The 25,535-nt window shown below is 43.2% G+C and overlaps 1 protein-coding gene across 3 annotated transcripts in view; it reads right to left on the bottom strand.

Annotated features, from left to right (window-relative positions):
• Nucleotides 1-4,448, bottom strand: part of pdgfd (platelet derived growth factor d) — a 228,497-nt gene extending 224,049 nt beyond the window's left edge. For 2 of the 3 annotated variants that reach the window (XM_070892157.1, XM_070892155.1), the window contains exon 1: nucleotides 3,792-4,446. In XM_070892157.1, the coding sequence (XP_070748258.1) occupies nucleotides 3,792-3,903 (112 nt within the window). In that variant the 5' untranslated portion in view covers nucleotides 3,904-4,446. Of the gene's footprint in view, nucleotides 1-3,791 lie in introns of all 3 variants that reach the window. The other variant, XM_070892156.1, reaches the window with a different exon arrangement.
• Between the last annotated feature and the right edge of the window lie 21,087 nt (nucleotides 4,449-25,535).

Raw genomic sequence — 25,535 nt, forward strand, 5'->3', positions numbered from 1 at the left:
CTCCCCAACAGCACTAGCAAAACTCCCTGTGGGAGTATTGATCCTGGTGCTGCTGAGGTACAACCTGTCCGGTTTGTACAGGTCCCATCTCCCCCAGAAGCGGTCTCAATGCCTCAGGAATTTGAAGCCCTCCCTCCTGCACCAACTCTCCAGCATTCATCCGCTCTGTCCTTCTGTTCTTGTACTCATTAGCAAGTGACACCGGTAGTAACCCGGAGATTACTACCTTTGAGGTCCTACCCTTTAATTTTTCTCCTAGCTCCCTAAATTCTGCCTGCAGGACCTCATCCCTCTGTCTACCTATGTCATTGGTCCCAATATGGGCACAACCTCTGGCTGGTTACCCTCTTCCCCCAGGATGCCCTGCATCTGCTCTGTGACATCCTTGACCCTGGCACCCAGGAGGCACCATACCATCCTGGAGTCACGTCTATGGCTGCAGGAATGCCTCTCTATTCCCCTAACTATTGAATCCCCTGCTACTAAAGCTCTTTTATTCTTTGTCCCTCCCTTCTGTGCAGCTGAGCTACCCGTGGTGCCTTGGACTTGGCTCTGGCTGCACTCCCCAGAGGCATTATTGCCCTCATCAGTGTTCAGAAGAGAATATCGGTTGGAAAGTGAGATGGACTCAGGGTAGGACTCCTGCACTACCTGCCTAGCATTCTTCCTTCGTCTGGTGTTCACCCACTTCCCCTCTGCCTGCATGCTTTTAAGCTGCGGGGTGACCACCTCCTGAAACATGCTATCCACATAGCTCACAGAATCGCAGAATGCATCGTATTGACTCCAGCTGCTGCTCAAGCTCCAAAATGCAGAGCTCGAGTAGTCGAAGCTGGAGACACCTCCTGCCACATGGTTGTCTCGGCTGCACAAAGCGTCCAGGACTTCCCACATGCCACAGGACATGCATTCCACAGGGCTGAGCTGCCCTGCCATCTCTCTAATTAGACATTTGTTATAAAAGAGAAAGAGAGATACTTATCAATCAACCAGCCAATCACTTACCTACCTGGACAAGGGCTGTGAGCAGGCAGAGGTCGGAAACGCAGATTCGAGCCGAATGCGAAATCAGTGGGGCACAGGGGAGTAACGCACTTGGCAGTAGGAGGCCTGAAGGTCGATTTGATATAGGGTTTGGGAATAGGATTCCAGTCCAATCTTGACAAACTCAGGAGGTGTGTGGCCAAAGAAGGACATTAGTAAAGCAACATAATTAGGAGAAATAAAATCAATCCGTATAATTGCCTGGATCTTTTCCCTTTAAAACTTTCACCTACATTTAGTTACATTTTTGCACCATTTTTCATTAAAGACTTTCTCCCACTGCATTGAAAAATATTCCATCTTCTAAAATCTGTTGATACGGAGACCCATAATTCAAAAGTTGTAATAATAAAGCAACTGAATTCGCTCTCACTGAACTGCAAAATTACATTTTTAAGCCAAAGTAACTAGAGCATGATTTGTTTTTCTTGTGAGTAACTCCTAATTATCTAACTAAAATGTTCTCAATTTAAATGAAAGTAACCACTTACTTAACAGTTAAATTCATAACAAGTGAAATTTAACCAATGCTGTTCAACTGAAGTGAAAGGCACAACGTAATTTTAATTAATTTACAAATTAATAAAGAATGTTTGTAATGTTGGAATTCAATTTATATACATTTTAATAAATAAGTTGTAAATTAATTTCAAATTGGTGAATACATCTGTGAATTAACTCTAAATGGTAATTTTGAAATAAATATCCCATGCAATTTATTATCACCTTTATGACTTGATAAATTTGACTATTTTGACTTTAGAAGCAATTGACAAATTAATATCTGATTGTTGTAATAATGGCACTAAAAACATTATGTACTGTAACATAATGGCAATGAGATCAAAATGGCTATTATCAAGCGAGCTCTCATTGTAACTCTCAAGACATTGCAATAATGTGGATAACATGAAGATTGTGTGGTCTAGCCTTTCCTTCCATTTTATATTTGGCCACTGCTAATTAAAGGAATATAGCAGGATTTCGAAATAAGGCGTGACTGTTTTTGGCATTATCTCATGTCTATGTAATTTCTGCAGCAGCAAGTCCTTCCTTGTTTTGAAGCATAACTAAATTTCTCTTTCCTGATTTCCCTTCCCTTTCCATCATCCTCTTTCAGCACATCCTGTAGTCAGTAGGGTTAGGAAAGGTATTTCCTGCACCATGAATTCATATTTATATGAACATTAAAAAAAAACTAGAACTGCAAGCTGCTTTTTAATGAAGCACGTTTAGGAAAGGCCACATGGCACATGCATCAATTAAAGGCGGCATCAGGGGCAAGTGGGGATCGGCGCCACGCTGACGTCACAACACGTTGGAGTTACCTCTGACATCACAACACGATCTAGTTACCTCTGATGTCACAATGCATTTGCGTTACCTTTGATGTCATAATGCGTGTTCGAGTTACATCTGATGTCACAATGCATTTGTGTTATCTCTTACATCACAATCCGTTTGCATTGTCTCTGATGTCACAATACGAGTTACCTCTGATGTCACAATTTGTTTTTTCCCTCTGACGTCACAATCTGTTTGTTACCTCTGACGTCACAATCTGTTTGTTACCGCTGACGTCAGGCGGCAGCAACGCCCCTTGTCAGTTCAAACGGGGCAAATTGAACAGCATGACGACGCGTCTCCTTTAAATGGTTCCCACCTTTAAGGCAGATCGACGTAGTTCAACGGCCCCATTAAGTTTCCTGGTGATAAATTATCGGTCTGCGAATGAGATTCTTGGCTTTAAGGAGCCATATCCTCTCACGGCAGTTTGTACAATGGCAGTGATGAGGTCATGCTGAGCTCCTTCCAGATCTCAGTGCTAAGTAATGTCTCCTCCCTCAGGGTAATAGGTCCCGCTGCCTTCAATAAAACTGACACATTCTTCCAGCTGCTGGAATGCAGCACCCACATGCTCTGAAACCAGAGCCCCTGCACAATGGACACGCATCTGTCAGCATTAACACAACAGGCACCGCAGAAAACCGCCCTCAGCTAATGCAACCCCGGCAGCTCGTCGGCCGCCCTTATAGTGTATTTCACCACTGAAACTTCATGACCCAAACCACAATAATTCATGGCGAGGGGGAAGAAAGCAATTTTGGTGTCTCCTTTGTCCAGACAGGCTCCGACTTGGACAAAACTGTAATAAAGTTTAAAATATGTAAATTACAGAAAGTCTGGCTGGACACCCAGTTAGTTGTCCCCGATCCTCTGTTAAAGCTGATTTTTAAAAGTACACAAATGATAACATTAAAAAATCTATTTATTTTACGAATTGTTTAGATTTCATTTTATGATCATATATAGATAGCAGTTACTGATTCTCGTAAATATCGGTTTGCATGGTAAATATCGGTTAAAGTCCTCTAAAGAGTTACAAAGGTACATTTAAAAACAGGCCGTCTTTGCTCTAAACTCTAATAAACGGATAAGACCCAAGTTAAAACGACAAAAAAAATCACAAACACGAGCGCCTCACTAAAATACAAAATATTTTTAAATTGAAGAGTTGGAACGTTTCGTGGAGACAGACTAAATGTTCTGCCAAGACCTGGAAATAGTGCTGTATATACTTTGGGGAAAACAGAAAAAAAGTGTTGTCGTTTTTTGTATTTTCTTCACCAAATTTAGCCCAACAGGAGTCGCTAACAGCATCAGCCTACTTAATTATCTATGAACAATGACACTCCATCAACTTTTAATACTTAAATGACATTAAAGAACAAAACTGTAAAACTTACCATCTCTCTGTATAGTGGAGGATCGCAAAGCTTTAATAGATCCACCTTGAGCTTTGGTGCCATGAAGGCGAAAGTCTGCAAACACTATAACCAATATGAATAGCAATAACATTGGGATTTTTATTACCAGGCTCCACTGCTTAATATCAAATCCACTTAGGCGACGTGTATTCTTTAAATTTTCAAAGTGTTCTCTAAAGTTTAACGTTTGTCTTTTAACAAACTTTCTGCATCATTACTGCGGCGACTGAGAGCGATCTGTGAGTCTAAGACCTGCAGAAAATAAACCCCCACGGCTTAAAAGATGCAACAGGTTGATTCTTCGAGTCCCCGATCAGGAATAAACCGAGTCCGAATTTCACCCAAAGACTGTGTCCTGGGGAGATCTCATCTTCAAAGAGTGCGAGCGCATCATCAAAGCTTTCAAAACGCAATGAAAACAGAATCCCTGTAAGTATCTTCTGACAGCCCTAAAATATATGTGGTTTAAAAATGCAGAGGCAGTGATCGGTGCAGATCGCGCGTGTGCTCCCACAGTCCTGGTGAGGAAATACGCCGGGTAAAGCATAAGGAAATAGCACTTTGCAGTGTAAACAAAAGGAAAAGCATTACAGCTACAGCTGAAGCTTTCACGTTAAAAGGAAAAAGTCTACACGTAGCAGTTTCTGTTTGACGCTGGGAATGTCATCCATAGTGCACGGTCCTTATATGACTCAGACTTGGCAACGCGCTGGTGTTTTTTCTTTACACTTTATAGGATAATGAAACCAGTCTCAGGATGCAGCTCTTAAGTTGCACCAACAATCCATGAAGCATTTAGTATTGATTAGTTGCTGTGCACTGCCCAGCATTGCAAACCACCATATTAGTATTGCATTGAAATCAGCCTTAGTGGTCACCTGCACTCAGCATCCCTACCCAGTCAGTTGTCTCTTTCTCAGACTGGACACCTGGCTGGATTAAGCAGGAATTCTCTGCATCAACACCTCTTTTAACTATTCAACACCTGGAAATAATATTAGCTAATGTTTTTTCTATCTGCAATGGTTTCTGCTGCCTTAGTAGTAGTGCTTTTTGAGCCCTGTTAGATACCATGCAATCCACTCACAAGTTTGGGGGTCGGAGGGGGACTTCATAAGAACATATGAAATAGGAGCAGGAGTCGGCCATTCAGTCCTTCAAGCCTGCTCCGCCATTCAATAAGATCATCTGATCTTCCACCTCAACTCCACCTTCCTGCACTATACCCATATCCCTAGATTCCCTTAATATTCAAAGATCTATGGATCTCTGTCTTGAATATACTCAACGGCTGAGCAGCCACAGCCCTCAGGAATAGAAAATTCCAAAGATTCACAACCCTTTGAGTGAAGAAATCTCTCCTCATCCCGTCCTAACTGGCCGACCCTTTGTATAGCGAACAGCGAGGAGGATAGTAATAGACCTCAAGAGGATATAGACAGGCTGGTGGAATGGGCAGACACGTGGCAGATGAAATTTAACACAGAAAAGTGCGAAGTGATACATTTTAGTAGGAAGAATAAGGGGAGGCAAAATAAACTAAAGGGTACAATCCTAAAGGGGGTGCATGAACAGAAAGACTTAGGGGTATATGTGCACAAATCATAAGAACATAAGAAATAAGAAATAGGAGCAGGAGTAGGCCATTTGGCCCCTCGAGCCTGCTCCGCCATTCAATAAGATCATGGCTGATGTGATCTTGGCCTCAACTCCACTTCCCTGTCCGCTCCCCATAACCCTTGACTGCCTTACCATTTAAAAGTCAGTATTGAAGATGGCAGGGCAGGTTGAGAAAGGGGTTAAAAAAACATATGGAATCCTGAGCTTTATAAATTGAGGTGCAGAGTACAAAAGCAAGGAAGTTATGATGAATCTTTATAAAACACTGGTCCATCCTTAACTGGAGTATTGTGTCCAATTCTGAGCACCGCACCTTAGGAAAGATGTGAAGGTCTTAGAGAGGTGCAGAAAAGATTTACAAGATTGGTTCCAGGCATGAGGGGCTTCAGTTACGTGGATAGACTGGAAAAGCTGGGCTTGTTCTCCTTAGAGCAGAAAAGGATGAGAGGAGATTCGATAGAGGTGTTCAAGATAATGAGGGGTCTAGACAGAGTAGATAGAGAGAAACTGATCCCATTGGTGGAAGGATCGAGAGCCAATGGACACAGATTTACGGTGCTTGGCAGAAGAACTAAAGACGACATGAGATCAAACTTTTTTACGCAACACGTGGTTAGGATCTGGAATGCACTGCCTGAGAGGGTGGTGGAGGCAGATTCAATCGTGGCTTTCAAAAGGGAGTTGGGTAAGAACCCGAAGGAAGAAAATTTGCAGGGCTATGAGTAAAGGGCGGGGGTGTGGGACTAGCTGAGGTGCTCTTGCAGAGAAATGGCACAAGCTCGATGCACTGAATGGCCTTCTTCTGCTGTAACCATTCTATGATTCTGTGGTTCTATGACCCCTTATTCTAAAACTGTGATCACTAATTCTAGACTCCCCAACCAGGGGAAATATCCTCCCTGTTGATTATCTCTTATTCATCTAGGTTAGAATCATAGCATCATAGAAACTTACAGAACAGAAAGAGACCACTCGGCCCACCGTGCCCATGCTGGCTCTTTGAAAGAGTAATCGTGCTTAGTTTCACATCCCCACTTTGTGTCTGTAAGCCTGTAAGTTCCTCATCCTCTTGTACCTATCCAACTCCCTTTTAATATTTGTTATGGAATCAGCTTCCACCACCTTTTCAGGTAGAGTGGTCCAGATCCCGAAAACTCTCTGCGTGAAAAATTGTCTCCTCGTCTCTCCTCTAGATATTTTTCCAATGATTTTAAATCTGTGACCTCTGTTATTTGACACACTCACCAGAGGGAATAGTTTTTCTCTATCTATTCTATCAAAACCACTCATCATCTTGATCTTGTTTTAGTTGATTTCTTCTGGATATGTCTACAGCTGGAGTTATACTGGCACATCTGTATCCTTAAAATGTAGTTTTCACTTCACAATGATGCAATAAAAAGTTGCAATATAACTCCAGAGTTGGGCCAGGATGTGAGACCCCCAGAGCAGGGTTTGACTTTGTACAGAGAATAACACCAGTGCAATGTCAAGCATAGTTGAAGAAGTGGTCCGCCAGTCCTACGCACTTTATAAACTTACTCAGAGTCTATTTAAATATATTGAAAATTTACTGTTTGGGAGAGAAGTTTTTGCGTGTTTGCAAGCGCAGATATGCAGAGCTCTGTCCTGGCCAGGAGAGTGAGATTCACAGCCAGGCAGTATAAACAAGGTGCTGCCAGCTGTGAGTGAATACTGTGATTGGTCATTACAGTATGAATGCAACCTAAGTGTACACATCACACTGCTGGGTTAACACTGCTGATGTCAGGCCACACTTCAGCAGCAGTGTTGTAAAGTAAATGAGGTTGTGATGTTAACATTTGAGGCACTGAGAGCCATAATACCCCAGGATGCAACAGTGCTGATGGTGGCAAATATAAACTTGCTGCTGATAGCACTTGCTGCCAATTTTTATGACTGTGGGCAGGATTGGTGCTCAACTTATTTGCAAAGGGATAGGGTGAACCAGAGAGTCATGAGATGTTCGCTTAACCGGCAGGGGGAATCTCTGAGGCGGCTGACCAGCTCGTTCTTGATGGTGAAGCCAACTGCATGGAGACGGCATTCTTCTTCTGGTTTATCTTTCCACAAGAAGGTGTAAACACCAGCTTGTTCTTTGAGCTGGCCTTCCCCTGCCCACTGGATCTCGCTTAGGGCGGCGAGGTCGACATCAAAGCATCTGAGTTCCCGGGCAACGATGGCGGTGCGGCGTACCGGTCTGTTGCTATTGGGGTTGTCCATGAGGGTCCTGAGTTCCAGGTCCTGAACTTCATTATGAGGTGGTGGAAGATGCCTGTGCGTGAGTCCGCATGCCCGACACGAGACTCCCAAAGCAAGCGCTCTACTCGGAACTCCTACACGGCCAGCGAGCCCCAGGTGGGAAGAGGAAACATTTCAAGGAGACCCCCAAAGCCTCCTTGATGAAGTGCAACATTCCCACCAGCACCTGGGAATCCCTGGCCCAAGACCATCCAAAGTGGAGGAAGTGCATCCGGGAGGGCCCTGAGCACCTCGAGTCTCGTCGCCAAGAGCATGCAGAAACTAAGCGCAGACAGTGGAAGGAGCGCAGACAGTACGGCAAACCAGACTCCCCACCCACCCCTTCCTTCAACGACAGTCTGTCCCACCTGTGACAGAGACTGTAATTCCTGTATTGGACTGTACAGTCACCTGAGAACTCACTTTTAGAGTGGAAGCAAGTCTTCCTCGATTTCGAGGGACAGCCTATGATGATGATGATGATGATTCACAAAGGCCAGAATGCAGATTATGCCCAACCAGCGAGAAAGCTGTAGGAGCCAGAAATTAGATTGGAAATTGTGACCTTAAAACAATAGTGCAGTGCAGTTTTACTTGTTGGTTGCCAGTGGCACTGTGAAATCCATTCAATAATATGAATGGGATAGATTTAGCAACACCTGAAGCTCCAGCATATTATAGTTACTTCTACTTGATTTATTCCTGCATGTAAAACGGGCATGCAAAACACTTAGGCCCCGAAATTGGTCGATGCATAAGGTCCGCCCATTGCTCAGCAGTATGCGTCGTTTCAAACTGCCGGCATACCACTGAGACCGAAGAGGACAAAATTGATCAAAAGATTTTCGGTGTTATGTCGGCGGTATGTCACTTAGTGGTCGATCCAGATCCAGATCGACTTGCTCTTCAATGGACAGAGCGGCACTGAACTGCGCATGCATAATTTCTTTTCCGTTTTTTTTACAGAAGTGTTTTACCCGCGAATTTGGGGGTCAAGGGTCACCAGCGCATGCGCAGTGACTTGAAGGGGAGGGAGAGAGAGCGAGAAGGAGCAGCAAGCTAGTCGAAGGGCAGTTTCTTGTAAAACACATTGCAGAGTTAAAAAATATTCCTAACAACTAATAATTCTACAATTTGAAGAATAAGAAGCCATATTTTACAAAGCAAAACTCATAACAGAATTATAAGGTCAATGTTAAAAAAGCATCAAAGCGCAGGAACATCGAAAAGGACGGGAGGTTGAGGGCGCCCGCCTTCGACAAGACGGAGTTACCTGCCCTTCTCGAGCATATAACAGAGAGGTACTCCGAGCTAACGAAGGGTGGTCGTGGAAAGCCCCGCCCCCCCCCTAAAGGAGTACAACAGGATATGGGACGAGATCGGGGAGGCTGTGTCCTCCAAAAGTACCATGGTATGCATCGGGGAAAGGTGCCATAAAAGGTGTAACAACCTGGTGAGGGTAGCAAGAGTAAGTAATGATTTTATTTATGCACCCTCCATGTGCCATGTTCCATGTAAATGTAGGTTCCGTGTCACACGGATGATGTTATTTATCTTAAGGTTACGGCGATGTATTCGTGCTTTCAGGTCATGACAAGAGGATCAAGCCAGAGTTTTTTTTAACGTGTGTGTGTGTGTGTGTGTGTGTGTGACCCTGTGTGTCTACGATGTTAAATGGATTGAAGATTTTTACTTTACTTTCTGCAGAAGAAGACATCTGCAATAGCAGCTGATCAGCGCCATATGGGGGGAGAACCCACAACCCAGGAGCCTCTGACTGACATTGAGATCCGTGCCCTGTCCCTGGTTAGGGATAGCAATCGTGCCACCACCGGCATTGGAGTTGACCCACAAGATGATAAGTTGAATAAAATACAGTCTGTGTTGCAGTCCTCTCAGGTCATGTAATGTAACTGTAATGTTGGCCTGATGTAATGTAATGTACGTTTATTGTACTGTAATATTGGCCTGATGTAATGTAAGTTTATTGTACTGCAATGTTGGCCTCATGTGATGTACTGCAATGTTGGGGGCATGTAATGCAATGCATATATGTATTGTCTGTCTGCGATATGTAATGCAGTACTGCAGCAGTGGTGGACATTTAAGTAAGACTGCGATAAGTTACTGCACTATGTACTTATGTAACCCTGACCCCTCCCCTGGTGCCAAGCTTTTTTAAATGTTGTTTTTTATTTCCAGACTCGGATGATTCAGACCACACCGACACAGGCGACAGACCCACTGCCTCCACCTCTGGTGTCACCCAGCCCTCTCCTGACTTCACCACTGGCAGAGGTGAGGAAGACGAAGAGGAACAGGAAGAGGAAGAGCTGCTGATCCTGCATCCGGTGGAGGTGGGAGTGGAGACGGAGGAGGATACACCAGCTCCATATGGAACAGCTGGCAGTTCCTCCACCACCGAGTCTGTATTCAAGGGATTCCCCCATGGCCCCTCTGATTTTGCAGGACCAAGCCATGCACAGCAAGGCACCCCCAGTGTTGCAGCACCTTTGCTGCAGCAACAGAGGTTGGTGCAGGAAAGGTAGGTTGCTGTAGGCATGTACCAGGACATGGTGCGTCTGTCACAGGCCAGCGTCAACATAGATCGAGAGCTGCTCAAGGCCACGACTACGATAGCCGCAAACATCGCGGCTCTATCAGAGCGGCAGTCGGAGGATATGTCGTGTATGATCACCGCGATGGAGCGGATCGCCAATGCCGCTGAAGCCAATCGACGGTATCGGGACATGGCGCGGAACCCCCCCACCCCCGTGCCATAGTAGTCAGGTTGACAGCACCTGAGGGTGGGGAGGTGACAGCATCTTCCAGCCCTGAAGCCATACCTTCCACATCATGAGCTTCTCCTGAAGCCCCATTTATTGCGCCTGCAGTGTCTGACCCCCAATAACAGCAACAGCACTCAGGGTGCGGTGCTGCATGCCGGCTTTGTACCAGCACAGGGAGATCCAGGCTCAGGGACACTGGGAAAGGGAAGGGCGGGAGTAAGAAAGGGGGGAATAGTCCCAAGGATGGTGTAGCACATGGTCGAGGCTGGGGGCGAGGTCCTGACCGAGGCCGGTAAAGGGTCTTTTTGTTGTACTTGTACATTGAATAATTGAAGTTTGACTTGTAAAAGTTTATTAAAGTTGAAAAGTTTTGTTAAAGTTGTTATTAAAGATGTTAAAGTTGTTGTAGTTGTTTTACAGTTCTCAGTTTTACAAAGTTTTAAAATTGTTGTACATTGTTGAGATTTTTACATAAACATTTGAATTTAATTTAAGCACTCTTGTATAGTGTCAAACTTTTGGGTTAACAGTCATCAGGGTAAGGCCTCCTCCTCCTCATCAATCTGCAACCTCCTCCATTACTCTTATAACTCTACTTAATAAACCTTCTCACATCTGGTTCCTCCATTAGACAGGTTGTCAGCAATACAGGCTGAGATAGTACAGACCCCATTCTTTTTAAATCTCCATAATATTTTTCAATGAAAAAAAATAACTAAAATGCCTTCTTTCTTAATAAGTTACTCAGTAACAATAAAAATACTTTTCCCACCCTAAACTGCATTGTAAAATCAATGTTCACCTCAAAAATACAGAGGTGTTGCTTTAGCTGACAGCTCCCGATTTCCAAAATGGCGGATCCATGCACTCTGCCCATTCCTGCCCACTTAAGATCGTGTAAAACCGCCTTTTCCAGGATGGTGTGCAGCTCCAGTGGTATGTCAGTAGTATGCGATGAAAATCAGACTTTTTGGGCAGTATGTGGGCGGTCCTGCATGGCAGACGGTGTGCATACCGCTCGGAAGTATGTCAATGATGACTGTCGGCGGTATGGAGGTGTTTTTTGACCAAACTTGCATTTTTGGGTGGTACGTGGGTGGTAGGGGATGGTATGTCATTCAACTTAGGGCCCTTAATATAGATCTAACTATCTCAGCTTAGTTTCACGGTGCTCTGAACTGGGATTTCTGTGCGTGCCGGTTTAATGTATCAGCCACAGCATGATACTGCCATCTATACATATGCACAGTTAACGGCCCAGATTTTGCTGTCGGAGGGCATTTAATGGCATCTGCCGTTAGTTAGACTTGTTCGTGCACATTTAAGTTTTAACATTTTTTGTGTTGCAATTTGCTGGAAGTGCGACCTGATAATGGCACAGTGAGAGAAATCGCATCTGGGACCTGAGTGAACTGGACAACCAACAGGGTATCCTTAACCAATCAGATTGAAGGATTGAGAAATAAACAGCGGGAGGACTGAGAAGGAAGTGTAAATTAGACTGAGTGAATTTTATGTCAAATTAGGTACAGAGAGGGAATGTAGGATTGGATTAAAAGAGAGAAAAATGAAAATTTCTTTTTAAATTTGAATTGTTTTAAATCTCCAACAACAATGAATATCTAAAGGAATGGTACTCCACACTTGCAATAGTTAATTTTCAGGACCAGAGAGGTTGATTGGCAGCAATTAACAATTATCACTTCGTTAAAAAGGTACTTATGTTTGTAATAACATAACTTACTGTGGCGAGTTTAATTCGTATCTACTGAGCAAATACAGCAACTTCATCACATTTAATGCATGTTAATGGTGAGGCAGACAGCAACATGCTGTTTTAGCAACACTAAGGGCAGAGCAGTTCTGACAGCAACTTTTTGATAATGATTAACCGCAAATCTGCTCCTCGCGTGATGTTGCTGTACCATTTACGCATAAATAACAGTAAGTGCCATTAGCCTCACAGTTACTTTGACAATAAAATATGGCCCTATATAAATATGCGTGTGTTGCCATAACCATGTGCTGCATGGTGTATTGGGGAGAAAATTCTTCCATGCTATATCAGCTGCAGTTAATTTTCAGTCAAAGTGTAGTTTCATATTTTGATTGGTGACACTCCTGTGAAGCACCTTGGGGTGTTTTACTACACTGAAGGCGCTATATAAATGCAACTTATTGTTGTTGGTACAAAGACACCTCTCCAATGTCTCGCTGCCAGTCCTATTTTGCACTTCAAGAGGAAATCAGCAATATCATACTGCATGATGATTGGTGCTGACCGGCATCAAATGTGCAGTACCATTGCAGTATTAATTGGGGATGATGCATTCCTGGCGCTGAAGAGATATTGATCCCCACAATATGAGTGAAGGTGATTTAACTTCAGCATAGATACAGTCAATTAACCTAGCTGTTTCAGCAATCTTCTCATAATTGTGCAAATTAATTAATCTCGTCACACAACTGGGCTGTGTAACTCCTAATTACTGATTTCTTCATCATCTGTGTTTAAGCAAATGTATTTCAAAATGTCAGTTTTAAATTCAAAACTAATCATTTGTAACTATTATTTGAAAAACACATTGACGGTGACTCTTCCACTTTAAGCAATCAGCTGGTGATATTATTGCACTTTGTTGGGGTGGGGAGGAGATTGCTCCTCTTTCTCCAGCAACATTGCATAATAATAGTTAATAGCTGTAACCAATTCTACAAAGGATATTCTTTTGCTGCTTCCTCAACAATGGTGAAGCATATTCTGCCGGAGGCTCATCTGTATGCTGTAAGTTTGCTAAATCATCCGATAGGAAAGGAATCAATTTTTAAAGCTGCAGGACACAAGTACATAAAGAATTAAATCAAGAGAATAAGTACTTACAAATGAAAAGATTTGTGATAACTTCCATAAAACTTTTCTCAACCACAAATAAGGTGACTTCCCTTTGAGCAGGTAATGTGCAAAGATACAGGCATGGTTGGTGACTTCAGCATTTCTCTGTGTGAGGAACAATTACTTCCTGGAAATACTTACCTTATCAATTCTTGAAAGTTGTACTAAAATTAGACAAAGCTATGCCATTAAGCTATTATTATCTTTGGAAAGTCAGTGCAGTGCCATTCGGTAATTTCACAAGCAATTTTTAGGAAAGGGGAGTTAATTTTTTTCACAATGGATTTTAGGAACACAAAATATCATGCATCATTATATCTCTTTTACACACCTTTGAAATTATATTTGATAGAGATCTGCTTTGCCACTAGAGTCTGGTACTGTGCTTTCTCCAAGTAACTTCCAATTACACTTTAAAAAACTGCCAGCGGGCTAGCCACCATTCGCCACAATACTTCACTGTTGATCTGCTCAACTACTCCCTCTCCTCCAACTTTGATGCCTTTGTCCCCAGTAGAGCCTTTACTTTCTCCCATCCTTCTTGTTCCATTGGAATGGTCACCAAGTCCAAGGGGTACAGCCTTGAGCATATTTAGCACACAAATTATATCACCATCCATCATCAGATCTGTCTGGACCACTTCAAGCACTATCACCACTATCAAGCCTCACTCTCCTCTGTCAACACAGGTGGTAGAGAGGTAGAGTTGAGTGTTCTTCAGCAAGTGGAAGCTGACCGCATAGTCTTTGAATAATGTCGCCAAGGTAGACGAGGTAAAGGAGGGGGATGGGGGGAGTAATGGTGCAGGGACAGGAAGAGATACCTTTGTTGGAGATGCTTTGGCTATGATTGAATAGGTATAGTTGGACAAAACAAGGGGAGTCTTACTGAGCTGAAAACAGAGGATGTTGGGGATGGGGTGGTAGTTTGTAAGGATAGAGGAATCAAAGGTGCTTTCGTTAAAGAGGGGTAATGATGACAGTTTTGAATAGAAGGGAACAGTACCTGTGAACAGGGAATCATTTAAGAACATAAGAAATAAGAGCAGGAATAGGCCACCTGGCCCCTCGAGCCTGCTCCACCATTTAATAAGATCATGGCTGATCTGATCATGGACTCAGCTCCACTTCCCTGCCTGCTCCCCATAACCCTTCATTCCCTTAGCGCTCACAAATCTGTCTATCTCCGCCTTAAATATATTCAATGACCCAGCCTACACAGCTCTCTTGGGCAGAGAATTCCATAGATTTACAACCCTCTGAAGAGAAGAAATTCCTCCTCATCTCAGTTTTAAATGGGTGGCCCCTTATTCTTAGACTATATCCCCTAGTTTTAGTTCCCCTATGAGTGGAAATATCCTCTATGCATCCACTTTGTCGAGCCCCTTTATTATCTTACATGTTTCGATAAGATCACCTCTGATTCTTCTGAACTCCAATGAGTATAGGCCCAACGTACTCAACCTATCTGCATAAGTCAACCCCCTCATCTCCGGAATCAACCTAGTAAACCTTCTCTGAACCGCCTCCAATGCAATTAAATCCTTCCTTAAATACGGAGACCAAAACTGTACGCAGTATTCCAGATGTGGCCTCACTAATACCCTGTACAGTTGTAGCAGGTCTTTGCTGCTTTTATACTCTATCCCCCTTGCAATAAAGACTAACATTCCATTTGCCTTCCTGATTACTTGCTGTACCTGCATACTCAATTTTTGTGTTTCATGCACAAGGATCCCCAGGTCCCTCTGTACTGCAACACTTTGCATTTTTTCTCCGTTTAAATTATAATTTGCTTTTCTATATTTTCTGCCAAAATGGATAATCTCACATTTTCCCACATTATACTCCATCTGGCAAATTTTTGCCCATTCACTTAGCCTGTCTATATCCCTTTGCAGATTTTTTGTGTCCTCCTCACAATTTGCTTTCCCATCCATCTTTGTGTCATCAGTAAACTTGGCTACATTACACTCGGTCCCTTCATCCAAGTCATTAATATAGATTGTGAATAGTTAAGGATCCAGCACTGATCCCTGTGGCACCCCATTAGTCACTGTTTGCCAACTGGAAAATGACCCATTTATCCTGACTCTCTGTTTTTTGTTAGTTAGCCAATCCTCTATCCATGCTAATATATTATCCCCAACCCCGCAAACTTTTATCTTGTGCAGTAACCTTTTATGTGGTACCTTATCAAATGCCTTCTGGAAATCCAAATACACCACGTCCACTGGTTCCCCCTTATCCACCCTGCTCATTACATCCTCAAAGAACTCCAGCAAATTGTCTTTCATAAAAACCATGCTGACTCTGCTTGAATGAATTATGCTTTTCCAAATATCCCGCTACTGCTTCTTTAATAATGGACTCCAGCATTTTCCCAACAATAGATGTTAGGCTAACTGGTCTATAGTTTCCTGAGTTTTGTTTGCCTCCTTTTTTAAATAGGGGCGTCACATTTGCAGTTTTCCAATCTGCTGGGACCACCCCAGAATCCAGGGAATTTTGGTAGATTACAACCAATGTATCCATTATCTCTGCTGCCACTTCTCTTAAGACCCTAGGATGTAAACCATCAGGTCCAGGGGACTTGCCTGCCTTTAGTTCCATTATTTTACCGAGTACTATTTCATTAGTGATATGATTGTATTAAGTTCCTCCCTTCCTATAGCCCCTTGATTATCCTCTATTGGGATGTTTTTAGTATCTTCTACCGTGAAGACCGACACAAAATATTTGTTCTCCATTATTAATTCCCCAGTCTCATCCTCTAGGGGACCAACATTTACTTTAGCCACTCTTTTCCTTTTTATGTACCTGTAGAAACTCTTACTATCTGTTTTGATATTTTGTGCTAGTTTACTTTCATAATCTATCTTTCCTCTCTTTATAATTTTTTTAGTCGGTCTGTGCTGGCTTTTAAAAGTTTCCCAATCCTCTGGCCTCCCACTAGTCTTGGCCACATTGTATGCCCTTGTTTTCAATTTGATACCATCCCTTATTTCCTTAGTTAGCCACGGATGGTTATCCCTTCTCATACAGTCTTTCCTTCTCACTTGGATATATTTTTGTCACAAGTTATGAAATATCTCCTTAAATGTCTGCCACTGCTCATCAACCGTCCGATACTAAATCTATTTTCCCAGTCCACTTTTGCCAACTTTGCCCTCATACCTTTGTAGTCTCCTTTGTTTAAGCTTAGGACACTGGTTTGAGAACCGACTTTCTCACCCCCCAACTGAATTTGAAATTCAAACACGTTATGGTCACATTCCTAGAGGATCCTTTACTGACATGGTAGCTAGGAAGGGAAGTTGGTTGATCAGCAGCTTAGTGGGAATGGATCATGGAGCAGGAGATTGGTTTTATGGACAAGATGAACTTAGCGGTAGGAGAGAAATTAGAGAAAGATGTGGGTTTAGAATTAAGGTAGGTAGGCCCTGGGGAGAGATTTGGGTTGGTAGGCAAGGGAAAGGGAAGAAAAAGTGGAAGTAGCTGAACAGATGGTCTTAAACTTAGTTACAAAAATGTCCATGAACTCCTCGCACTTGTTAGAAGTAAAGGTGGAATGAGCAGAGGAAAGGGGCTTAAGGAGACATTTGATACTGAAGAAAAAATGCCAGAGGTTATTTTTGCCCCCCAAGATAATTCTGGAATAGTGAGCAGTTTTACCAGAGGGGATTGAGGCCCGATAGTGCTTGAAGTGATCCAGACAGATCTGATGATGGATGACTAAACTAGTTGTTCCAGATATGCTCTGCACCCCTTAGACATGAAGTTAGCGAAGATGGGAGCGATATCATGAGCAACAATCAGGATGGTAGTGAGCAATCAAAGGGAATCAAAGGTGGAGGTGATAGAGTGTTTCAGCAGATTGACAGGTGCAGAAGTATTGTGTTGAATGCAGAGCCAAAGGGTAGGCAGTTGGCAGTTTGAATGAGCAATTGTTAATAAGTTGTGGGTGAGATTTTTCTAGATGCAGATGCAGCAGGAAGTGGGGTTGGAAGAAGGGAGGGGGAGGCAGCTGCATGAGAGATGTAAGAAAGTGGTCATAAATGGCCTTTTCTGTGATCAAGACCATGGCATTAGTGGAAAGGACAATGGCATGGTTGTGAATATGGATACGAGAATTTATATGGAAGTGGAGGTTAAGGGAGCACCATACATCAGTGCAATCAGAAGAAAGAGTGCATGGGAACTGAGCTGGAGTTTGAAATCACAAAGGATGAGTAGTCGCTCAGTGCAACCGAGGGAGAATATTGGCAAGAAAGTCAGGGTGAGTGGGGCTTGAGGAGTGGTCAACAATGTAAATTATTAAGGGTTGGAACTAGATAAGGTGCTCATAGGAGGAGAAGGTACCAGAAAAATAGGGGAGAGACCAGAGCATGATTTTACAAGGGCCACGCCACCACCATGGTAGTTTGGCCAGGGCAGATGGTGGAAAGTATAGTCATGCGCGGAGGCTTCAGTAAGGGGTAATGTGTTGCCACCTGCAAGCCAAGTTTCAGTAAAGCCAGGAGATCAATGCAATGATTCATAATAAAGTTGGGGATGGCATGGATCATCAAGAATACTTCAGGATTTGATAGTTATTTTAAATTCTGAAACACAGATTCTCATACCTGTACATTTAAAAAAAACAAACACAACAATCATTACATTTTTAGGGGTAGAGTTTCCCCTTGTTTCTGTGAGTAATCAGCCGAATCAGCACAATAGATCGAAGGTTTTTAAATGTGAGTTACACCCAAAACCACTTATGTTGGTTTAAGATTTAGTTCGCCCAGATCAGGCCCTGCACACAACACTGGCCATGCACCCAGGTCAAAAATTGCAAGATTCTGACAATTGTGCTGCACTCATTTCCTTAGGCGCACAGGCACTAGAAGGCACATTTTTAAAGTTTTTCATATCAAAAAATATTTAATTATATGCAAGTGCTACAGCAACTTCAGAAGAGGGCAGATGCATGATTAAACTGAAAAATCCCAACAGTTGCTGCCCGAGATGTGCTGTTCTGCCGTTAGCTTTGTGAAAACAGCATCTCACTGTCTGGCTCACCATTGAAATGCATTGAACAATGTGAAGTTGCCGTACATGTGCGGCGGATATGAACTAAACTCGCCGCAGGAAGTTAAGTTTTGTCCATTCCAGTCTAAGTACTCTTTTAACAATGCAGTAAGTGTTAATCACTGCCAATAAAGCTGTCTGACACTGAAAATTAACTACTACAAGTATAGACTCTAATTCCTTCAGGCTTTAATTGTTATTGAACATTTTAAAAATGTAAAATTTTTAATTAACTTTTTTTTTAACTTTTCCTTTCTGTCTGTTGTTTTCTCTCTCCCTTAATTCAATCTCTCTTTCAATCTCTATTTCTCCTTTTGTTCCTGATTTGACACTGAATTCACTCACTCTATCTTACACTTCTTTGTCAGTCCTTGCTATGAATTGTACAATCCTATAATCTGATTGGTTAAAGAGACAGTTGCTTGCCCTGATCACTCATGTCCCAAATGTCCAATTTCCCTCGCTCTGATGCGATCAGCTCACACTTCCAGCAACTTTGCACGCAAAAATTTTAAAAAGCTAAATGTGCAAGGGCAAGTTTAATTAATGGCAGATGCCGTTAATTGCACTGCCTCAGCAAATTAAGGCCCATTTAATGTTTCAACACAAACAATATTATGTAGATATTTGTTTATCTAAATGGTGATTTATTGGAGTTATTAGCTGGGAAGACTATTGAACTCAGTAATAACTTGATTTCTGAACAACCAGGAAGAAGTTAGCAGCAATTTCTCAATCTTCCGTAGTTGTGCAACTTGAACTGGGGGCCTGGAAATGGGGTAATATAACACCTCTATTCAAAAAAGAAGAGAAGGATAAACACCTTAGGCTAACATCAGCTGTGGACAAACTGTTAGAATCCACAATTCAAGATCAAATTAGTTTGGAGGTAAAATTCACCTTTGGCGGGAGTTCAAATCGAGTGGTAGCAGATTGGCTACCCATTATACACCCCATCCAATTTTTCTTTTGAGTTCCATGGTAGAAGTTGAATTTTTTTCCCAAAGTGTTTAGAAATCCATAGGTTAATCAAGGACAGCCAGCATGGATTTGTTAAAGGCAAGTTGTGTTTGACAAATTTAATTTCGTTTTTTTATTGGATAAACAGTGTATTTAGTGTATGTGGATTTTCAGAAGGTTTCAGGTATCTCACAGTAAGAGAGGTAAAAATCCAGGTGTATGGTATTAGAGAAAATGTAGTAGTATGGACAGAAAGTTGGATGAAGTGAAGGACAATAGGTTTGCAGGTTTTCATGTCCACAATGCACATTTTTGTGAAATCTACCATTATATCTGATTCAAGTAATGTTATTTGAGGTCTCTAACACTGTTGGAAATGGTTCTGGGGGAGGTGGGATCAGTACAAACCAGACGGTCTGCACCTGGGCAGGATCGGAACCAATGTCCGAGGGGGAGTGTTTGCTAGTGCTGTTGGGGAGGAGTTAAACTAATATGGTAGGGGGATGGGAACCTATGCAGGGAGACAGAGGGAAATAGAAGGAGGGCAGAAACAAAAGATAGAAAGGAGAATAGTAAAATTGGAGTGCAGAGAAACCCAAGGCAAAAAGCAAAAAGGGCCACATTACAGCAAGATTCAAAAGGGGCAAAGTGTGTTAAAAAGACAAGCCTGAAGACTCTGTGCCTCAATGCGAGCAGTATTCGGAATAAAGTGGATGAATTAACTGCGCAGATAGCAGTTAACGGATATGATGTGATTGGCATCACGGAGACATGGCTCCAGGGTGATCAAGACTGTGAACTCAACATCCAAGGGTATTTAGCATTTAGGAAGGATAGACAGAAAGGAAAAGGAGGCGGAGTGGCTATGCTGGTTAAAGAACAAATCAATGCAATTGTAAGGAAGGACATTAGCCTGGATGATGTGGAATCGGTATGGGTGGAGCTGCGGAATTCCAAAAGGCAGAAAACGCTAGTGGGAGTTGTGTATAGACCACCAAATAGTAGTAGTGAGGTTGGGGACAGCATCAAACAAGAAATAAGGGATGTGTGCAATAAAGTTACAGCAGTAATCATGGGTGACTTTAATCTACATATAGATTGGGCTAGCCTAACTGGTAGCAATGCGGTGGAGGAGGATTTCCTGGAGTGTATTAGGGATGGTTTTCTAGACCAATATGTCGAGGAACCAACCAGGGAGCTGGCCATCCTAGACTGGGTGATGTGTAATGAGAAGGAACTAATTAACAATCTTGTTGTGCGAGGCCCTTTGGGGAAAAGTGAACATAATATGGTAGAATTCCTTATTAAGATGGAGAGTGACAAAGTTAATTCGGAAACTAGGGTCCTGAACTTAAGGAAAGGTAACTTCGACGGTATGAGGTGTGAATTGGCTAGAATAGACTGGCAGAGGATACTTAAAGGGTTGACGGTGGATAAGCAATGGCAAATATTTAAAGATCCCATGGATGAACTGCAGCAATTGTACATCCCTGTCTGGAGTAAAAATAAAACTGGGAAGGTGGCTCAACCATAGCTAACAAGGGAAATTAAGGATAGTGTTAAACCCAAGGAAGATGCATGTAAATTGTCTAGAAAAAGCAACAAACCTGAGGATTGGGAGAAATTTAGAATTCAACAGAGGAGAACTAAGGTTTTAATTAAGAAGGGGAAAATAGAGTACGAGAGGAAGCTTGCAGGGAACATAAAAACTGACTGCAAAAGCTTCGATAAATATGTGAAGAGAAAAAGATTAGTAAAGACAAACGTAGGTCCCTTGCAGTCGGATTCAGGTGAATTTATAATGGGGAACAAAGAAATGGTAGACTAATTGAACCAATACTTCGGTTCTGTCTTCACAAAGGAAGATACAAATAACCTTCCGAATGTACTAGGGGACAGTGGGTCTAGTGAGAATGAGGAACTGAAGGATATCCTTATTTGGCGGGAAATTGTGTTAAGGAAATTGATGGGGTTAAAGGCCGATAAATCCCCGGGTCCTGATAGTCTGCATCCCAAAGTGTTTAAGGAAGTCGCCCTAGAAATAGTGGATGCATTGGTGATCATTTTCCAACAATCTATCGACTCTGGATTAGTTCCTATGGACTGGAGGGTAGCTAATGTAACACCACTTTTTAAAAAAGGAGGGAGAGAGAAAGCGGGTAATTATAGACTGATTAGCCTGACATCAGTAGGGGGAAAATGTTGGAATCAATCATTAAAGATGAAATAGCAGCGCATTTGGAAAGCCGTGACAGGATCGGACCGAGTCAGCATGGATTTATGAAAGGGAAATCATGCTTGACGGATCTTCTGGAATTTTTTGAGGATGTAACTAGTAAAGTTGTCAAGGGAGAACCAGTGGATGTGGTGTATTTGGACTTTCAAAAGGCTTTTGACAAGGTCCCGCACAAGAGATTGGTGTACAAAATCAAAGCGCATGGTATTGGGGGTAACGTACTGACATGGATAGAGAACTGGTTGGCAGACAGGAAGCAGAGAGTCGGGATAAACGGGTCCTTTTCAGAATGGAGGCAGTTACTAGTGAGGTGCCGCAGGGCTCAGTGCTGGGACCTCAGCTCTTTACAATATACATTAACAATTTAGATGAAGGAATAGAGTGTAATATCTCCAAGTTTGCGGATGACACTAAACTGGGTGGCAGTGTGAGCTGTGAGGAGGATGCTAAGAGGCTGCAGGGTGACTTGGACAGATTAGGTGAGTTGAGTGGGCAAATGCATGGCAGATGCAGTATAATGTGGATAAATGTGAGGTTATCCATTTTGGGGGCAAAAACACGAAGGCAGAATATTATCTGAATGGCGGCAGACTAGAAAAAGGGGAGGTGCAACGAGACCTGCATGTCATGGTTCATCAGTCACTGAAAGTGGGCATGCAGGTACAGCAGATGGTAAAGAAGGCAAATGGTATGTTGGCCTTCATAGCTAGGGGATTTGAATATAGGAGCAGGGAGGTCTTACTGCAGTTGTACAGGGCCTTAGTGAGGCCTCACCTGAAATATTGTGTTCGGTTTAGGTCTCCTAGTCTGAGGAAGGACGTTCTTGCTCTTGAGGGAGTGCAGCGAAGGTTCACCAGACTGATTCCAGATATGGCTGGGCTGTCATACGAGGAGACTGGATCAACTGGGCCTTTATTCACTGGCGTTTAGAAGGACGAGAGGGGATCTCATGGAAACATATAAGGTTCTGACGGGACTGGACAGGTTAGTTGCGGGAAGAATGTTCTCGGTGTTGGGGAAGTCCAGAACCAGGGGACATAGTCTTAGGATAAGGGGTAGGCCATTTAGGATTAAGATGAGGAGAAACTTCTTCACTCAGAGAGTTGTTGACCTGTGGAATTCCCTGCCGCAGAGAGTTGTTGATGCCAGTGCATTGGCTATATTCAAGAGGGAGTTAGATATGGCCCTTACGGTTAAGGAGATCAAGCGGTATGGAGAGAAAGCAGGAAAGGGGTACTGAAGGAATGATCAGCCATGATCTTATTGAATGGCGATGCAGGCTCGAAGGGCCGAATGGCCTACTCCTGCACCTATTTTCTATGTTTCTATGTTTCTATGTTAGGCTCGGTAGCTTTCCCTGCCATTTTCTACAGTTAAGGCACAAACACTGATTAAACTATTATACTGAGAGTGGCCTTCATGTATGTACACCCCACCTCAGTATCTGAGCCCACAATTGGCAGAGGTCTATCAAAGGAAACGTGATTCTATAAAAAAAATGCGTTGTCTGAAAGAATAAGTGATTTTGCCTGAAGGGTTTATCCAAACAATAACTCAAGACCAATTGGCGAGCAAAATATTTCCAGTTCAATGGTTGATATGTCCTAAAAGCCAAGCACTTACCACATGTCAACTGAAGTACATGTCTCACGAAGAGAATTTGTAGTAAGGTAAAGGATGTGGACAACAGTGTCCCCATTTATTTTAATCTGAGTAATTTTATGTATTGTGGGCACTACTGTCCTTGAAAAGTTGTCAAGGGATAGCACAACCAGATGTTGATGTAAAAAGCCTTTACTGCAGTCCCAAATGACAGTTTAGGAATATGTCTGCAGCATTTTTGAGCAAAATATTACTGTAATCACGTTTGACAATTTTCTAACAAATATAAACTATATTTTTAAAGTCGAACAAGGGGCAAACACTTTCAATTTGGGACATTCCATCCATAAGCATAGTCAAAATATTGTTTTCAAAGAAAGATTTTCAGTGTCAGCAGCCAACTGGGGAATGGCCAAGTTCAAGCTCCCAGTTTGATAAGAACTACTTGGGTGACATACATATAATGAAGCCTTGGCAAGTACTGAACGTTAATACTGCACTGGAGGAGCAGAACTGGGATCAAAGACCAGGAAGATTATCGACCCTTGCTCAACATTAAAAAGAATCACTCGATAATGAACACACCATGCACTCCACTCGGTTGGCTGTTTTTGAGCTGTGGGTCCCTATCTGGCAGATGGCCAGCAGGCTGCTTTATGCCTGTGAAAATGTGGAATTTCTCTTTCCAAGTTAGAGAAATTACAAACAGGCTTTCAGAATGGGATGAACTTATTTTGTTACACAAAGGTCTGGAGTTTCCTCTGCATTTGCGCCCAGAAAGATGTGTAATCTGGGTGCAAACCAATTACATGATTTAAAATATTGTGGAATTTTGGGCATAAGTGAGCTATGCGCATGACTACAATGTGTCCAAATCTCTGATTTTTTACACTTGCTCATCAAATCCAAACGAATCTCCACCCACAAATCTGGCCACGCCCCCACCTCTCAAATGCGAGTACCCTCCAATTGCGCTTGTTTGGGGAGTGTCAACACTATGACCGGATTTTCAGGTGCACCGGCACCGTGGTTAGGTGAAGCAAGCGTATGTCAGCTGACTAGGAGGGAATTGAAGCCTCCATCAAGATACTCCCACAGTGCTGTTTGGGAGGGAGTTTCAGAATCTTGACCCAGCAACGATGAAGGAATGCAGGTATATTTCAAAGTCAGGATGGTATGTGACTTGGAGGGGAACTTGGAGATAATGGTGTTCCAATGCGCCTGCTGTCCTTGTTCTTTTAGGTGTACAGGTTGTGGGTTTGGGAGGTGCTGTTGAAGAAGGCTTGGTGAGTTGCTGTAGTGCATCTTGTAGATGGGACACACTGCAGCCACGACACGCCGGTGGTGGAGGGAGTGAATGTTGAAGGTGGTGGATGGGGTGTCAATCAAGCAGGCTGCTTTATCCTGGATGGTGTCAAACTTCTTGAGTGTTGTAGGAGCTGCACTCATCCAGGCAAGTGGAGAGTATTCCATCATACTCCTGACTTGTGGCTTGAATATAGTATCTGTGCCAGTTGACTCTGTCTCTACTTGGGGATGGCGATGGGTGGTGGCTGCACTCCCAGGAAGGAGCAGAGGTGCGGCCCCTTCTCTGGCAGCTCAATGAGCCCGAGTTGCAACACAACACCAGTGTCCTCTCCCTCCATCTCCTCTGGAAGCTGCTCCATCTCCCTTTCTCATACCCTCACACCCTCCTCCACCTCCTTCTCCTCCAAGTCATTCCCCCTCCTCCATAGCAGCTGCCTGCCTACATCTATTCTAACCATCAGAAAGAAAAAAAGTCTTAGAATGGTTGTCCTTGCCAGTGCTGAGATGCTCCATGGGGTGGGGTGGGGGGGGGTGCGGCTAGTGCGGTAGGGTGGTGGGGGCAGGGGGCTAGAGAATGTGGATGGCGAGCCTATGCCACTGTCCTGGCCTGGAGCATTGAGAAATAGCAAGTGGCCAGCCACTCACCTAGTTGTGAACTCTCCCCCTCCCCACAGCAGCCCAACAGTTCTACTGTCTTCTGCTCGTGTGAGGTCAGGGAGCAAAGATTTGGAACCACCCCGTTCCCACACCCGCACCGCACTCTTCACCCTCTCTTGCGAATTGTGTGCATTTTTGCCTTGCAAAGATAGAAATGAAAAATATTAGGTTTTAAGTGCATGGAGCAATTGAAGGAGCTATTGGTCTGTATTATTCCAGCGGGGAGTTTGCTGACAGATCACTAATTAGCTTGTTCCGCCTGCGTGTGGTGACCACAGTGGGTGGGGAATAAAATTATATCATTGTGCGTTTCTTCCCTTCCC

The sequence above is a fragment of the Pristiophorus japonicus genome, chromosome 10 (genome assembly GCF_044704955.1).
Source record: "Pristiophorus japonicus isolate sPriJap1 chromosome 10, sPriJap1.hap1, whole genome shotgun sequence".
NCBI lineage: Eukaryota > Metazoa > Chordata > Chondrichthyes > Pristiophoridae > Pristiophorus > Pristiophorus japonicus.